Raw genomic sequence first — 19,381 nt, forward strand, 5'->3', positions numbered from 1 at the left:
TCTGTGTGTGTGTGTGCATATGGTGATAAAAGACTGCACAGAGAGGAAATGTCACTTATCAGACTCTCTAATCACTATTCATATTGTCCTCTCACTCACTCACACACAGACACAGATGCAAACACACTCACACACACATACACACACAGACACACACAGTACTGAGGCTCTATTGCTGCACATAAAGATAGAAGAAGGTGATGCAGCAGAGTGAATGAATCACTTCCATGATGACTTCTGCAGAGCGCCCTCCTCTTCCACACACTCTGACCTCTGACCTCTGACTGGTCCATTCATCTGACTGGTCTCAGCTCCATCACTTTGTTTCTGCTTCCTTTCTAAAGAGCTCAGTTAATGTGTGGGACTGCTGGACGGAGGGAGGTGAAGACGGAGACATGAGGTGAAACAGAAATGAGAATGTGATTTCAATGAGAGGGAATAAGGAAGATTTGTGAAGAGAAGAAACGAAGGGGGGAGGAAACAGAGGGATGGATGGATGGAGGGAGAGAGGGAGGGAGGGAGGGAGGAGAGGGGAGTGAATGGAAAGGCGGTGAGAGGCAGAATGAGAGGACGATTTGCATAAACACTCCTTGTGCTTTTGTTGCTGCAATTAACTTCAATAGCTTTTAGCTTTTCACACTCACAATGGCTGCGAGGGGGCGTCTGTGAAGAGATGATACGAGCGAGCGGGAGGGATTCCAACCGGCGATCGGGGCGCCCAGCGGAGGTTCGATCCCAGGCCACAGAGAGCAAACGGGGCCAGATAAGGTCACGTTGGGACAAGCCGGGGGGGCACCGGGTCACCCGGGGCGAGACTGGACATCCAGGGACAAGTTATGCTAATGAATACTGCGAGGGGCCCAGTGCGTAACTGGGAGCTTTTGTAAACTGTACACAACTATACACAACTATACACAACGTTTGTAAAGGTGAGGTCGGACCGGGGGGGCAGGGATTACTGGAAGCTTCTGCACGCTGCAGGTTCTGATGGTGGGAAGTTCTGAATCTCTTCAGAAAAAGGTCAGAATCAGTGGGAAAAAACGGTTCATGTTCACGTGGACCTGTTATGATTCATCCAGAGAACTTTTAAGGTTTCTCAAAGAACCAATGACTTTAAGTCAAGATGGACGACACGTCTACACCTCCTCATATTTAACATTAAGACAAAATATGTCAGATATGAGTTCTGCTATCTGTGACATCAACTGGATCCAGGACTTTGTGACTCTGTGTTTTTAAACTGGTTCCGCAAAGTGACTGAATCCAAATGTCTTTTTAGATTACGATAAAACTATCGTATCAAACATTAAATCAATGTTAAAGCTAAATAATCTGCATGACTCTTTTCCAGCGGTAACACGATGTGCTTTGTTTAATTGTGGTGAACAAACTCTTACACCTATATATTGATTTAAAGTTAAAGTAAAATCTGATTGTCAATACAACTTAGATAAAGTTGTAAAGAACAATTAACAAAGAAGTTTGTCTCTTTGTTTGGTTCAGGCTGGAGCAGCAAAGATCTTCTGGCATTTAATTATCTCTCCTTTTCATTTCCTCTCTCTATCACAAACACACACACAACACAGACACACACACACACACACACACACACACACACACACACACACACACACACACACACACACACACACACACACACACACACACACACACACACACACACACACACACACACACACACACACACACACACACACAAGGTGCACAAGGGTGGGTTTGAGTTCTTAATCATGGCAGGACCTGGCGGACTCGCTGGAGCGTCCAACAAACACAGCCGGCCTCCTGCCTGCCCTGCAGACACATTACCACCTCTCATGGCCAGATGGACCTGTCTGTGGGCATGTGTGTGTGTGTCTGTGTGTGTGTGTGTATGTGTGTGTGTGGCCATGTGTGTGTGTGTCTGACGCTCGTCCTTGAATGAAGACATGATGGTCAAACTGTGTGTGTCCACGTGTCACACGCAAATGAGAATAAATGTGTGTGTGTGTGTGTGTGTGTGTGTGTGTGTGTGTGTGTGTGTGTGTGTCTGCTAACTAACTGGACATCCCATCAGCAGAGCATCTGTGATCCCAGCCCTCCAGAGGGAGTTCCCTGTCAGCCCGACAGGTTCATACACCCACAGGAAGAACAATCGGACCGGGCGAGAGACCTTCACAAAGAACAGCAGGAGGAGAGAGAGAGCGAGACGGAAAGAGGAGCGGGGGGGGGATCTTTTGTCCAGCGATGATTAAGAATTTAGACCAGACGGTGTGTGTGTGTGTGTGTGTGTTCCAGCTACAGGTGGTATTCCAGAATGTGTCTCTCTGTGTCTGTGAGGACCACTTGTGGTTGACAGCCATTGTTCTGAGGACATTTTGGTGGAACTCCAGCTTCACTGGCTGATTGAGGGTCAACCCCTGGTTCCAGGCGTGTGTTTATCTAGGTTCTGGTTCAGGTTAAGGATTCATATAACGTTCAGGGGACAGGACCTGGGGATGCATCACGTCAAACAGTGTCCTCACAGCTCCAGAGTTTAGACTGAAAACTCTGGAGCAGAAAACGAGACGACCTCTTGCTGATTGGTTCTTTATGGTCGAGACGTAGCCTTCACTGATTCGTCAGGTTCCTGTCACATGACCCCTTCCAGCAGGAGCCAACCGGCATCAGCCTCATCTTCCAGTGTAGAACACAACATGGAGAACACATTTAGAATGTTACTGACCCTGTTGTCTCTGCTAACAGCTGCTTTACAAAGATTCTACTGTTTACACAAGATCGGTTGAATTTGGAATCTCCATTTTTCAAACTCAAACTCAGTCTTATGGATTTATCAAAGACAAAGACGGTGGAACAGAGAAATGAGTGAAGTGTTTGATCCGAGGGGATTTTTCTAAGATCTTCCTCCAACAGCAGATTCCTCAAATAAAACTCAAAACAGATAAAGTGGTTCTCAGAATTCAGATATTAAATCAGAAGTAAGATTCCTTTGGTGCTAAGGAATTCATTTTTCTTGTTATTGGTATTTTGAACATTATTTCATAAGATCAGACGTATAAGAGAGAAGTCCTTGAATGTCCACGTGTGTGTTTGGATTGTTTTTCTCTTCCATGAGATGAATCAGCGTACACAGCGCCCTCTTGTGGTCGTCAGGCTCAGCGTTCAACACAGTCCTAAACATCCAACCCGTGTTTCACATGAAATGTCAGAAACAAGTAATCATCACATTAAACTGAACTCTACACAACAAGGTGGGAAATCCACTTCATTCCATTAAGTTCTGTGCAGCAGCAAACAAATGAGGATTTATTTTCCATCGGAGTTTATTCACTGAGCCAATTAGTAAATTAGCAACAACAAGGACAACACTGTAAATCAGCCGCTCACCAACGAGCCGGTGCTCTAATCCCAGGAGCTTGTTTAACTGGGCAGTAAAACTCCTCTTCATCCATTTCACCCCGTTTGCTTTTCAATCCCAGTAAAACAACTGTGGAGCTGATAATTAAACAGACTCTATAAAGAAGGATCCGCCTGTAGGAGAACTGTCAGCTGGTTTCAGAGGACGACACGGACTGGAGCCACTGGTAGGACGATATAGATACTGGTGAAGCTGCTATTAGTGGTAATACTGGTGAAGCTGCTACTGATTCTATTAGTTTATTACTACTATATACATAAATAATGGTAATCAGGTTTTATTATCAAAGCAAACCAAAGAAGCACCCACTCGTTGCCTTGTACTAATACACCTGCTAATACTGGTATTAGTACCGCTAGTACTATTGCTGCACTACTGGTATTACTTGTAACACTGCCCGTATTTGGAACATGACTACTGCTTCTAATTGGGATAACAATACTACTACTTTTAGAAACAATGCTTTTACTACCGGTACAACTGGAGTTACTAATACTGCAGTTACTAGTTCAAGTATAGCACCTGCTAGTCTGGAATTGGTATCCCTGGTAATAGTACTACTTAGGGTACTTTACTGCTACTAATACTTCTCACGTTATCTTCTACGTTGTGAAAGTTGTGTCTTAAGAACCTGAGAGTTCCAGTTTGGTGCAGAGCTTCTCCAGAGCGTTAATCTGAAGCACATCTGTCCCACGCTGCGTCTGATCATGAGGAACCTTCTTACACCTCCTCTTCTGACGCTAATGCCTTCAGCCGCTGTCGCTCTTTAACTATTATCTCGGCTCGGCTCAGCCCGGCCCGGCCTTCCTCCCCCGGCCTCGGTCCTATCTGAGAGAGGGATTGCCGGCTAAATCTCCTCCACGCAGCAAGTGGACCATAACTGGAAGAAATAGGCTGAGATGCTGCAGAGGAGCGGGAGGAGGGGGGGGGCGGGCAGTCACAGGGGGAGATAGGGGGCGAGAGAGGCACAAGTGACAGGTAGAGGAAGCGCAGAGAGAGAGAGAGAGAGAGAGTGGTTTCTAAATGCAGCGTGTCTCTCCCACTAAGCGGGAGCAGAGAGACCTCTGACGAGCGACTGGGAGACAATCTGAGACGTTCACAGTTGAATCTCCACAAAACGAGCCGACACAGGCTGGATGATGACCCTGTGTCTGTCTGTGGACAGCATTAAATCAGCTCCTCTGACAGTCTCCCTGTCCGTCCTCTTGTCTCGTCGCCTGCCTCGCTGCCTTCGTGTCCGTCTCTCGTCTTCTCAGTCTCGTTGTCACATAAACACATTCGCAGTTTAGCAGGAGCTAAGCTGAGGCCTGAGGTCGGCCTTACAACCTGCAGCCTGTGTCCACGCCTCTCTCTGTCTCTCTCTCTCTCTGTCTCACTGTCTCTCTGTCTTCACTCTTCTGTCTGTCTCTCTGTCTCTTTGTCTCTCTGTCTCTCTGTCTCTCTGTCTCTCTGTCTCTCTGTCTCTCTGTCTCTCTCTCTCTCTGTCTCACTGTCTCTCTGTCTCTCTCTCTCTCTGTCTCTCTCTGTCTCTCTCTCTCTCTGTCTCACTGTCTCTCTGTCTTCACTCTTCTGTCTGTCTCTCTGTCTCTCTGTCTCTCTGTCTCTCTGTCTCACTGTCTCTCTGCCTCTCCGTCTTTGTCTCTCTCTCTCTCTGTCTTCACTCTTCTCTCTGTCCGTCTGTCCGTCTGTCTCTCTGTCTCTCTGTCTCTGTCTCTCTGTCTCTCCTCCTCTGCTTCTCTTTAGTGTCTCTGATGTCAGATTCACAGTTAAACCTTTTAAAACCCAGCCTTCCAGTGTGTAGCTCAAATGCAGCTGCTAAAATAAAGGTTTGAACCTGTTGGACACTCAGGATATTAATCATATTAAGATATTAAACACAGATTTATCATGTTTCTACCACCAGGAGCATGTGCTGTCTTCTACAGGAGGCCGGAGGCTGCACCAAAATCCAGAATGTGGATGAAGCACAAACAGAGCAAACGTGATTTGAAGTATAAACAGAATAAAATCACAGTGAAGACGAGCTGGTTTGGTCCCAGTGTATCATGAGCATAACAAACCAAATCCTTCTCAATGACAGCTGATAGAACTGTAACAGCCCAGAAATCACCAAATCAACTAAATCTGGTGAAACTAGAAGAAAAGGAAACTGAACTTCCTGTTTCTCTTCTGTGTGTAATGTGTGTCTCCCGTCCTCAGCTGGTGTCTGTCCCTCTTTAAGACTCTGGACGTCTCTAATCAGGTGATTCCTCCAGAGAGAGAAGGACTCGAGGACCAAACCTCCTCTTCAGGCTGAGAGTTCAGAATCATTAGAACATCTTTCAATCCAGACGAGATCAAAAAACCACGATGAATGATCCCCTACAAAATAAAACAGCTTCTCGGTTAATTAGAGCTAAGTCAAGGCCGCGCTCCCCCCCCCCAGTCTCTGACAGCTGACGGCCTCCTGCCCACGAGACGAGCAGATCTGAATCCAATTAAAGTTTGAGATCAAGTTCACGTCGTAAAATGATTCTTGAATCAAAGGCGGCGGGGGGAGAGATCAAAGGCAGACGTCAGGTGAGCTGCTGCTGATCCTGAAGTGTGTTTGTGAACAACACAAAAAACACTTTGAATCTTTCTACTGACTTCTGATCTGTTTAAATGAGGCTGCACCTCAGACATGTTGTTACATCAAAGACACACCACTAATATTCAAAGACCTAAATATTTAAGAGATGCTCAACATGTCAGTTCTCGACAAACGACCGCACTTAAACACAACACAACATCAATCAGAAGAGAACAAAAAACAATACAATACAATGGAACACAATAGAATAGAACAGAGTGCAGTGGAGCAGGGAGTGGATATAGACAGGCAGTCATGTTTATTCATGAAGCCGTGAGCTGCAGACCTGCAAGGTGACTGGCTGTCACACACACACACACACAGACACACACACACAGACACACACACACACACACACACACACACACACTTGCACACCGACACAAATGTAGGCAGGTGCAGGAAAAGACAAACACTCACACATCTGGCCTGTCTATCGGCAGCAGAGGAAGCGGGATGTCTGTGTGTGTGTGTGTGTGTGTGTGTGTGTGTGTGTGTGTGTGTGTGTCTGTGTGTGTGTGTATGTGTTTGTGTATGTGTGTTGCTACTACTAATAACTACTTTTACTACTAATAGATGTTTGTCTCATGTCCACACACACATCAATGTGACAAGTTTCATGTGTTGCATCAAAATGGAATCTCAAAACAAATCGTTCCAAATTGCAGACACACACACACACACACACACACACACACACACACACACTACCACACACACTGTTGCTTGAAGCTAATATCTAATGACTACAAAGGCTGCATATTAATGATGGAAGAATCGATCAGAATCACTTTGTGTGTCCGACTCCTTCACTGGAGACTGAACCTGAACGTTGGACGTTATTCTTTGGTTTCCACATTTTCCAGATAAAATATGATTTAAAAATATGTCCAAATCATTTGTTGGTCATCCTTAAATTCCTTCATTCCACCACTATACCATGTGTGTGTTTGTGTGTAGGTGTGTGTGTGTGTGTGCTTTATTAATTATGGCTGAAAAAATGAAGCAAAGACGCTCATGAATAACAGCGACCGCTGCTGCCTGTCAACCTATAACTGCTGCAGCAGCCAACAGCTGGATCACTACACACACACACACACACACACACACACACACACACACACACACACACACACACACACCATCTTGAGAGTTTCTCTAACTAATTATACTGATGTAGATTTTCTGGTGCTGATTAAATTAAGGTTAAAAGATTTTTTTTTTTTTTTTTGCCATTATTAACATTACACTACATAAATTGTAAATGTGAAAATACAAAAAAACTATTTGAAGAATCTAATTCATTATAACATATAAATATATACAATTAAGCACCATAGAAAACTGCTGCAGTAAAATAAAGAGATCTGATCCTTCACTATATAGTACTTGTACACAATAATCACTACTATTAACATTATCACTAATACCAGCACTACTACTGCTATTACCATCGTGTCTGGAGCTAATACTCATTAAGTCACACACACACACACACACACACACACACACACACACACACACACACACACACACACACACACACACACACACACACACACACACACACACACACACACACACACACACACACACACACACACTGAAATGTTATTTACATTCAGACGTGTATTCAGAAACACAAATCACACTGTGTGTATGTTAAAATGCAAACTTAAGCAAACACATAACTTAATGGAGAGTGAGCAAGTGTGTTTCTACACACACACACACACACACACATGAAAAGCAGCTTCTGTAAATGCTCCCGGCCTCTAAATCACACATTACACGCATCTGCTCGACTTAATTTGTGTTTGATCTTTTCTCTTTTCTTCAAAAACACTGAATTACACATTCTCTCTCTCTCTCTCTCTCTCTCCTCCCCACCCTCCCTCTCTCTCTCTCTCTCTCATCAGAGTAATTAAATTAATAAGTCATCAGAGGCTCCAGATTCTACTTCTCCTCATGCACATGTTTTTACAGTGTATCAACACTAATTGAAAATCTACCGCTCCTCAACGAACAGGATGAATTATTAAAAAGACGTTTCATCCTCCGCCCGGCACACGCAGCCTTTACTGGAACGAAATGACGAATGTTTGAAGTTTTCAATTTTAGTTAGAAACAGAAGGAGACGATTTTAGTTTTGTCCTGAAAAGTGTTTGAATCAAAGTTTCTGTGATAAAACAAGTCGAGAGGCAAATTTATTTTCCATCCACGACCGTGAATTTGATATGAAGAAGCCGCACGGAGCAGATTTCAAGCTGGTTTAAGGTGCGACAGAAGTTTCTGAAGAAAGAAAGTTTTGTCTTGGTAAAAGAAAAACTTTATTTTGAAAGGATGAAACGTGATATGATGCTCGAGGAGTTTTGTTTTATCGTTCTGAATCTGAACGCGTGGAGTCGGTCGAAGAAGAGAAGAGGGAATCGAACCCTGAAACACGTCAGACTTCATATTCAACTTCTATATTCATCTTAAAGGACAAACTTCTCCTCATGTTCATCTTGATCATGTTCATTTGTGTGTTAACTGTAAAACGTCTTCATGCTCTAATGTCAAACATCACTGTCCTCAGACTGTCCACTGCTGCAGCTCCTCTCCTCAGCCTCTGTCTCAAACTCTCAGGCCCCGGTCTATTTAAGGCCCTCCCTCTGCTCTGATTGGTCAACAGCCTCCAGCTCGTTGAAGGTTATTTTTTGTTTTCTACAAATATCGTTATATTTTAGTATTTTAGTTTTTAGCCTTTTCAGTATCTTGGTCAACGAAGATTGTTTTATAAACGGATTAGATAAATAAACTTTAAATTGAATTGTGATCTGAGGCAAAAACTTAATTCAACTCCTGTGACACAAAGAAAAATGACGACTCACAAAATTCACACAAACTGTAAATACATGTAACTGCACTTAAATCAAACAGTTTTTAAGTTTCATTCTTTCACTGAACATGAATCAAAAAGAGGGAAGTCGATTTCTCATGAGGCTTCATCCATTCTCTCACTGTCGCACTTTTAACACACACACACACACACAGACACACACCCTCCTCTGTGTCATGACCGTATGAAGCACATCTATAGGCGTCATAATGGAGCCCGACAACAGGTTTGTTTCATGTGCTCCCTCTTCCTCGGGGGGGGTGGGGGGGGGGGACCCTCGCTGCAGTAACGAGCCGCGGGCGACAGCGATCGGGTGAAGACGAGGTGAGAGTCAAATCCTCTCACTGCACACAAAGGAACGGGGGAAGTAGATAGAGACGTGTGTGTGTCTGTGTGTCTGTGTGTGTGTGTGTGTGTGTGTGTGTGTGTGTGTGTGTGTTTGCTGTTGATGTGAGTGAATCCTCGCCGGCGCCACAGGTGGGTAGCTGTCCAACGAGGTGAGGGACTTGCTGTTATGAGGACGGATAGACGAGGGGGGGGGGGGCTGTTATCAGAGAGACGGGGGACACGGAGCTGCTCTTCATCACGCGTCAGGAATAAGAAAGAGAAGAAGAAGACGAAGAAGAGGAGAAGAAGAAGAAGAAGAAGAAGAAGGAGGAAATGTCAGTTCCAACTCTTTCCTGAGAGGATTCTGGGACGAGGCCACGTCACAGCTCGTCTCTCAGGTGCACGGTGTCAGAAGAGTCGGCTGGCGGTGAGGCCGGGGAGACGAGGGTGTGTGTCTGTGTGTGTGTGTGTGTGAAGCTAATGTGAGGCCAAATGAAGAGTTCACTCGTTTGTGTAAATCAGCTCTTGTTGTGTTTCTCTCCAGACGCAGCAGAAGTCCAGAAGTCTTCAGAACAACACGGACTCGTCGCCGATCCGATATTAAACAGGTCACGATAATAAAAGGACAACATGCTTCAGTCATGTTTGTTTTCTGCAGCCTCTGCGTGTGCAGTATGTCTTTACGATAACGAGAATCATCCCGTCCCATGATTACCTCCGTCAGTTTCAGGTGTTTCAACATATTACATTCTTTACCTAGTTTGCTGTGACCTTTGACCTTTGATCACCAAAATCAAATCAGTTCATTCGTGAGTCTAAGTGAACGTTTGGGCCAAATTCTGAAGGATTCTCTTGAGGCGTTGTTGAGATAACGTGTTCACAAGGCAAACGTTTAGGATGACGTCCCGATTTGAAGAATCTTCGACTTCTCGAAGGTGAACGAGCTTTCAGCTGAAATCAGCTCAAACTCGTCCTGAAGATTTATTTCAAACGAGGTTCATCAAACATTCTGATCAGTAATCAGACCGATGGGACTGAAGATCAATGCTCCTGGACTACAAGCATCTCCACTTCAAAGATCTCTGCTGCTCGCACACACACACACACACACACACACACACACACTTCCTCTCCGTCTAAATCTATACAATTCATTATTAACATGTTTCCTTCCAGACAAAGACACAGGTAGACAATGAAATATAGAAAAATAAAAGACAAAATGAAGAGAAAAATTATTGAATCTGTGGTTTCTCTTTGTTTGTGAAGGTGTGGGGGGGGGGGAGTAGGTTATAAGAGAAAAGGAAAGTGAGAGAGAAAGTGAAGCATCACAGACAGGAAGTTGAACAAAGTAAGCGACGCAACAGGAGTCGACTTGTGCGACAAGGGAGGAGAAGAAACACACATCACAACAAATCACAACTCTGCCATCGACGCTCGGAGAGAGAGAGAGAACGAGGGAAGGAAGGAGGGAAGGAAAAAGACAGAAAAAGGTAAGAAAGACAACGAGAGGGCCAAGGGAAAGAGACGTAAGGAGGAATACAAAGATCGAAGGAAGAAAGAGGATAAAAAGAAAGAAGGAAGGAAGAACAAGATGAAGGGCTCTGAACAGAAGAGAGAAACAGGTGAGGAAAAAGAAGGAGAGAAGAGATGTGCGGCAAACAAGGAGTGGAAAACATTTAGTGAAGATGGTTGGAAGGAAGAAAGACGAGGGGAAAGACAAAGGCAGACGGAGAGGGAGAGGATGTAGAGACGGAGAGAAGAGAAGGGAGGAAGAAGGAAAGAACGTGGAGAAGAAAGAGAGGGTTGAAGAATAGAGAGAAATTGAGGAGGGAGGGAGGGAGGGATGAAGAGGAGGTGGAGGAAGATTTATGTGGTTTTAGAGTCGTCACCTCTGAAGGACAGACCCAAGCTGAACCAGCCTCTCTCCTCTCTCTCTCTCTCTCTCATTCTGTGACTCCTCCTCCTCCTCCTCCTCCTCCTCCTCCTCCTCCTCCTCCTCCTCCTCCTCCTCCTCCTCTTCTCCCCCTTTCTAACACCAGTAAACAAGATTTCAAAATAAAGCGGCCCTCCTCTTTCTCTACTCTCACTGCAAATCAAACCTTCAGTCTCTCTCTTCATTCACGCTCTCTCCAGGCTCGCTTAGGTACCACTTGGTTAACAGCAGTGTGTGTGTGAGTGTGTGTGTGTGTGTGTGTGTGTGTGTGTGTGTGTGTGTGTGTGTGTGTGTGTTAGAGAAAGGAAAAGTGAGCAGGGCTGCAGCAGCTCTCCCTGGTCCATCTGTCTCTTTTAGTTTGCAACCCTTCTGTTTACACACACACACACACACACACTCTCACACACACACACACACACACACACACACACAAACACACACACACAAACACACACACACATACACAAACAAAGCACACACAACGGCGACACACAAACACACAAAACAGGTAATACTGCTACATGTCAACACACATTTCTACAGAGAACATACATACAGATAATTAAACTAAAGACAAAAATACATTCAGATGTGTATGTGTGGGGATGTCTGCAACACACACACACACACACACAAACACACACACACACTCACACAGACACACACTCGGAGCTGTAAGCAGAGTAGACAGGTGGAGTGTATATCAGGGGCCTCTGTGACCACCCAGCTCCTCCACCATTTATCTCAATTTCACCTTAACACTGGAAATACACCCGGCCAGAGTAAGAGAGACACACACACGCACACACACACTCACAGCTCTCCAATGACTTCAAACAGTAAAGCACTGCGCTCTTATTGGCTGGCAGGTGTCTGTCAGAAAAGCCCGGTGAAAAAATAATCTAAGGAGAACAACTTGTGTATACATTTCTATATTTAAACACAAAAGCTTTAAAGAAGAGAAATAATCCTCGTGAGTCGGGTGAATGAAGCAGGAGCTAACTCTTCTTTATGAGTCGTCAGGATAATAAAATAAATCATCTAACTGTTACGACCTGAGGGGGGGGGGGCAGTGGATGTAAGAGAACTTTATGTCTTCATGTCTGTGGATCTGGATATCAACCAATCATCAGCTCTTCATGTCTGTGGATCTGGGTATCAACCAATCATCAGCTCTTCATGTCTGTGGATCTGGATATCAACCAATCATCAGCTCTTCATGTCTGTGGATCTGGATATCAACCAATCATCAGCTCTTCATGTCTGTGGATCTGGATATCAACCAATCATCAGCTCTTCATGTCTGTGGATCTGGGTATCAACCAATCATCAGCTCTTCATGTCTGTGGATCTGGATATCAACCAATCATCAGCTCTTCATGTCTGTGGATCTGGATATCAACCAATCATCAGCTCTTCATGACTGTGGATCTTGATATCAACCAATCATCAGGCACCTCCAGCTTCAGATGTTTGTTTCTGACGCGTCACTCGAGCAGCAGCTCACAGAGCGACACTGAGCTCGTCACGTAATGAGCTATTAACTGTCGTCTGCCTTCAGAGACACAAATCCTCCCTTTATAATCCAGCACACACACACACACACACACACACACACACACACACACACACACACACACACACACACACACACACACACTAACACACACACACTAACACACACACACACATACTGTAACATCCAGCCTCAGTAAACTTGCTGGTGTCAAATCTCTTCTTCTGTTCACTGACAAAGACACTGAGGATGAATGGGGGCGGGGGGGGAGTAACACGATTTTGTAGCAGCGGTTTAACACGCACACAGACAGACACACACACACACACACACACACACACACACACACACTAGAGCTATCACTTTTAATTTGAAAGTTAAACAAATCTGTATTTTTTAACAAACTAGATTTCATTGGGCTTTGATTCCTTTGATGTTCATAATTTAAGATACGCTAAGCTAAGCTAAGCTATGCTAGGCTAATCGTTTTCCACAAAGAGACTTACAAAAACCTCTTCAGCTCTGATCTTGGTTTAAAAGAAGATGAAACTGATACATGAGGAGTTTGGCAAAGTGTTCACACAACTCATATTGAACAAACACACACACACAGACACACTAATACTGCTACTACTACTACTACTACTACTACTACTACCACTACTACTACTACTACTACTACTACCAGTACTACCAGTACTGCTGCAGCTCCTGGGAGCACAAACAAACGTTACCATGGGGAGGAGGTGTGCTGCTGGCCGGCCAGGTGAAGCGTCTTGGGCCGGGCGGCGGAGCAGCTGCCTGCATTAGCTGGCCGCTCCCAGTAGGGGTCACTGTGGAACACACAAAGAAAACGTGAAGAGGTTCTTTAACGTCAGCCGCAAGAGACAACGAGCAGGAAGAGGAGGATGAAGGAGAGGAAGAAAAACATACACAACATGGATGAGAAGGAAAAGATAGTGAAGAAAAAGAAACGAGGGAGTGACAGATGAGAAGAAGAAGGACAAAGAGGAGAAGAACAAAAGTGTAGGAAAAGAAGAGAAAACACATGAATGAAAGAATCATAAAATACAAATGTTATGAGCTTTGCACCAATTAAAGAACAGAGAAGTCATATCCACTGAAAAATATATTCAGAGAAACAGAAATTGAATCATTTGACAAACTGGGCATCTCTATCTCAGTGGAAGAAATAAAATAAAAGACTTTGTCCGTCTGTGACATCACAAACTGACGACCAATCAAATCATCCACGTGTAGCTAGCAGCTTCCTCGAGTCGACACGACAACAAACGTTTGAAAACAACACAAACGTGTTGAACAACCTGTTGATTTGAAAGAAGCTTGGACCACGTTTCTCTGTCTGAACCCGACCCGAGCTCGATTCATGTTTATTGTTTGTTTTCCTTGTTTACAGACATGTGCAGCATAAACACAAACAACCCACATGACCTTGAACTTTAATATCCTCTTAAGATTCATATTAGAACCGGACCCGTTGAGTCCACTCTCTCTTTTGAAAGCAGAGGAATGAACTATGTTGTTTTGTGTTTTTTTAAGAAATAAAAAAGGTTCTGGCATCTGTCATTTTTAAATCTACAATCCAGCTGCACGCTGTCGTCACCTTGAGTCACGTCTTGTGTCCTCCTGTCCCCCGACCTCGTCCACATTTCACTTCCCACATGAGGGGGAGACAGTTTCACTCAGTAATTCGACAGACGAGCTGGAACCTGAAGCTTTTTAAATCCAACATCAAACCCAGAAAACAGCTGAATGTTATTTTCCTTCTCGCAGAAGCAGCTGCTCCACAGAAACAATAATAAACACAAAATAAACACACACCTACAGTTCGGGGAGGTTTTGTCTTTTAGGGTTTTTGAAAAGCTAAACGCTGCCGACTGGGACCCGACAGCCGGGGAAGTGACACGGAGTCAAACACAGAGCACAGAGCGGCCCCAGAGCGACTGTCTGTGCACAGTGAATTATCTGAATTTTACACCCCCACCAAAGACAGGCTGTCAGAACCCACGCCCGAATGGATTCTTCATACGGAGAGAGGGAGCGAGCGCGAGTCGAGGAGAATAAAAGAGAAGAAGAAGAGAAAGCAGGGGAGGTGGAAAGAGGGCGAGGCACACGGGCAGAGAGAGAGCGGGGGGGGGGGCAGTGAAGCGATGCTGGCTGCAGGAGAACATTAGCTGCACTGTGTAGCGCACCGTAAAACCATTGACATTGTCGGTCTTGCTTTGTGGACAAGTATTATTGTCGAACACAGTTTTGTGAGGCGAGCCGGCCGCTGTTGTTCTTGTCAGCGGGTGAAGCGAGGGCAGCGGCGGCATAACTTACTCCACCTCCACCAGGAGGAGGAGGAGGAGGAGGAGGAGGAGGAGGAGGCGGCCGGAGCTGGTTTCAAATTAAAGCAGCGAGATGCGAGTCCAGAGATTGTATTACTTTTTAGATTTGATCTCTTGATGCATGACTGGGAAACATATCGCTGCTGTCGGGGGAGGAAGGGAGGAAGAAAAGATCCAAAGAAGGAGAAGTGGTTTTGTTTCTGGCTCGGGTTCGATTGTCCCACGAGGTTTAACAGATGATCAGAAACATCTGCATCATGAATCTTCACCTGGATATGAACTGGTTTAGACCTGATGAACATCTGCATCATGAAGAGTCCTGGTCTTCATCGATTTACTATCATTACCGAACATGAGAGGGAACGAAAAGATGCAGCTGAGTCTAGATGAAGATGAGTGACAGTGACCGATGCCTGGTGAAATGCATTATGGGAAGTGTAGTTTGATTATTTGTTTGTTAGCGTTATTTAGTTTCTTTAATTATTGAAATAAACGTGAGGTTTAAACATTTGATCAAACACTTGATTGGATTCTCACTTTATGTTTAACGATGAACTTTTAATAATCAGGACAGAAATACAACACGCACACAGACAGACACACACACACACACACAGACACACACACACACACACACACACACACACACACACAGACACACACTCTCTCTCTCTCAGCTGACCTCTCCACTCGGCCGTGTGAACCTCTGGTGAAGTGACCTCCATCTGCAGAGAGCGAGGACGCCAATCACCTCTTCTCTCTCCCTCTTTTTTATTCTCTCCTTCACTCTGTTGCTGAGATTCGTTCTGTCTTATATTCCATCTCTCTTTCTCCTTCCTCCCTTTGTTTCATTTTCTGTTATTCCTCCTTCCTTCCTCACCTCCTCACCCCACCATCTATTCTCCTTCTTCCATAGACCTCCCTTTACCATTGCTCCCCTCCTTCTTCTTTCTGTCTAAAAACCATCCCCTCTTTTCCTCTCCTCCATTCCACTCACTCGCACTCTTCCCTTTCTCTCCTTCTCTCTTTCCATCTTTCTCATCCAGCAGTCGTCCTAAACTTCACCACTCTTTTTATCTCCTTTATTCTTTCTCCATCCCCCTCTTTCTCACATCTGTAAATCTATCTCCAACTTCTTCTCCTACTCCCTCTCTCCTTTCATTTTCCCAATCTTCACTTCTTTATAACTCTATTTTACCTATAGCCTTCTCCCTCCACCTCTGTTTGCTTTTAACAAATCCATCCATCCCTCTCTTCATCCCTCCATCCTCACTTTCTCCGCTGGTTCCAGATTGATGCCTTCAGGTGTCGCTGTCATTTTGGTAAAGTGGACGAGTAACTGCACTGCATCAAACACTCACACACACACACAGACACACACATACCGACAATCCAACTACACAAACTGAGACACACACACATCTTGCATAATCACACATGCACACTCTGGCTCACAAACAGAAAATTCAATAACCTGAGAATAAACACAGTCTTGCACGCTGGATGGACACACACACACACAAAAACAGACTCATGGGTAAATGCACATAAGCAAGTAAAGAAACACACATGCACACACACACAAAGTACAAATGCACACTCCATCAGACCAAAATGGCAGTGGTGGGAGGCAGTACAATAGGTATTGCCGGGCGCCAGCAGAGCTAAATTGCAGACAGCGAAGGGGAGATCTGGGCCATTTTTCAAGGCTGACTATATATTACAAATTGGCTACCAGGGCATTGTCTGAGAATACACACACACACACACACACACACACACACAGAGACGCACAAAGTGAAAAACTAATCCTGGCTTGTCCTATTGTTGCCCACAGAGCTGCAGAAATCTGCCCTTTCCCTCTTTTTCAACAATTTCCCCCGAACTAAACCATGTGATTGAAAATGTGTCAGTTTAGGGAACAGCACCACACACACACACACACACACACACACTCACATATATATTTATAAATACAACACACACAAACGTAACAAAAAAATACACACAGCCCTGTTCCCCTGTTTACTCGCTGTAACCTCCGTTTGTTATAGGAATGTTCACACACTTCCAGGGGCAGGGTCAAATCCACACCCTGTGGTACACACACACCTATAATACACAATTACACCCGTAACACACAGTTCCAGGTGTGCACACACTGTGTCCCCAGCCGGTCAGGATGTTGTGGTCCAGGTTTAGCCGGTCAGTCTTGCTCCGGTGCCTCAGTAAAGCTCGAGGAGGTTTCACTTGGACACTAAATCCTCTCGATACACAACAGTCTGAAGCCTGAAGCTTCTTCTACCTTTGTGAGGACCAGCCGAGACGTTTACAGAAGATCAGCGTCAATGGAAAAGAGGTTTTTGAAAAGTAGGATAAACTCATTTATTTGAGAACGTGAGGACAAATGTAAATTGTGAGGATCGTGACACTTTGTTATCACACAAACTAAAACATGAAGAGATTCTGAAAAAGTGAAACTGAAGTTTAGAACCAGACTATTTCACTTGTGTTGAGCATTTTTATTTCTCACATTCAAAAACATTAATACGACTTTTGGTCCCAATAAGAACATGAATTAATAAAAACAGAACTAAAGCGCTCATTAGCATATTTTCCTCCGTCTCTTATTTCATCTCAGTTAAATCGGACGCATCTCGTGAAGGAAACAAGACTTTTTCAACCTGTGTGATCGTTAATTACTTAAAAGGCTTTTTGAGTCTTTCTCCTGTGTGTGTGTGTGTGTGTGTGTGTGTGTGTGTGTGTGTGTGTGTGTGTGTGTGTGTCTCAGGGCTGCTGTCACCTGTTAAATAGAGGATCAGTGAGTTGAGGTTTGTGCAGCAGCAGCAGCAGGGTGATAAATGACAGCTGAGATTTTAAACTGAGTCTAATATTTAATGTTCGAGGAGGATTAAACAAACGATTAGTGACACGACCAGAGAGAACAAGCCGCTCGCTCTCTCTCTCTCTCTCTCTCTCTCTCTCTCTCTCTCTCTCTCTCTCTCTCTCTCTCTCTCTCTCTCTCTCTCTCTCTCTCTCTCTCTCTCTCTCTCTCTCTCTCTCTCTCTCTCTCTCTCTCTCTCTCTCGCTTTAGCTCTATTTAGAGTGGATGAATCCGCAGGAGACTAAAGAACAAGTGTTTAATGTCAGAAGATCAGATTCACACAAATCAGGAAACCAGGAAAAAACTGTTCTACATATAAACTTATTTATAGTTTTTCATTCTAACGTCAGACGTCTCTTTTCCCTGGATAATTATTAATAATCAATCAATCAATCAATCAAATTTTATTTGTATAGCCCATATTCACAAATTACAATTCATCTCATAGGGCTTTAACAGGGTGTGACATCCTCTGTCCTTAACCCTCAGCAAGAGTAAGGAAAAACTACAAAAAACCCTTTTAACAGGGTAAAAATATGTAGAAACCTCAGAGAGAGCCACATGTGAGGGATCCCTCTCCCAGGACGGACAGAAGTGCAATAGATGCCACGTGCAGGAGAACATCATCAATAATCAAAGTCTCTAGCAGCATTGATGAAGCACAGTCCATGCTCAGCAACCATCTAGACCACGGTCCACCATCCAGACCAGACGCCACTTCAGTCCTCAGTCACCGTCCACCGCCGCCCACCAGGAGGACCCATCACAAGCCACCACTGCGGTCCTGGTCCACCGCCCGTGCCCAATGCCAACGCGACACAGGGTCCGCCACCAGCACCACGATCAGCCCACATGACTCAGAATCCGCCACACTGGATCCAACACCGCGACCCCCGGTGCGCGATCCACAAACCGTAATCCATGGTGCGGCCACAGAGGCCCTGGATCTGCGGGTGATAAAGCAAAGGGATTCCGGGGAAGGGGGATAGGGATGGAGAAGAGGAAGGAGAAGCTGGAAAGAGAAGCTCCGTGTGTCATGTGTCATAAAATAGAACAAGTAACGTTCTGGCGCACTAATTAGCTCTAACTATAAGCTTTATCAAAAAGAAAGGTTTTGAGCCTACTTTTAAACGAACAGATGGTGACTGCCTCCCGAACTGAAAGTGGTAGATTATTCCACAGCCGAGGGGCTTGATGGCTAAAAGCTCTGGCTCCTACTCTACTTTTAGAGAATTTAGGGACGACAAGTAGGCTTGAATTCTGGGAGCGGAGTGCTCTAGTGGGTTTATAAGGTATTAACAGCTCTTTAAGGTATAAAGGCGCTATATTATTAAGGGCCTTGAAGGTGAGGAGGAGAATTTTAAATTCTATTCTAGATTTAACTGGAAGCCAGTGTAGCGATGCTAATATTGGAGAAATGTGCTCTCTTCTCTTTGTTCTCGTCAGGACACGTGCTGCAG

At 44.7% G+C, this 19,381-nt stretch overlaps 1 protein-coding gene across 1 annotated transcript in view; it reads right to left on the minus strand.

The window, feature by feature from the left end:
* The window catches only part of LOC133961685 (neuronal PAS domain-containing protein 3), a 175,881-nt gene that overhangs the window by 114,169 nt on the left and 42,331 nt on the right, over positions 1-19,381 (minus strand). The window contains exon 2 of the mRNA XM_062396958.1: positions 13,421-13,519. Within this exon, the coding sequence (XP_062252942.1) occupies positions 13,421-13,519 (99 nt within the window). The remainder of the gene's footprint in view (positions 1-13,420; positions 13,520-19,381) is intronic.

This window comes from Platichthys flesus, chromosome 10, assembly GCF_949316205.1.
Source record: "Platichthys flesus chromosome 10, fPlaFle2.1, whole genome shotgun sequence".
In the NCBI taxonomy this organism is placed as follows: Eukaryota; Metazoa; Chordata; class Actinopteri; order Pleuronectiformes; family Pleuronectidae; genus Platichthys; species Platichthys flesus.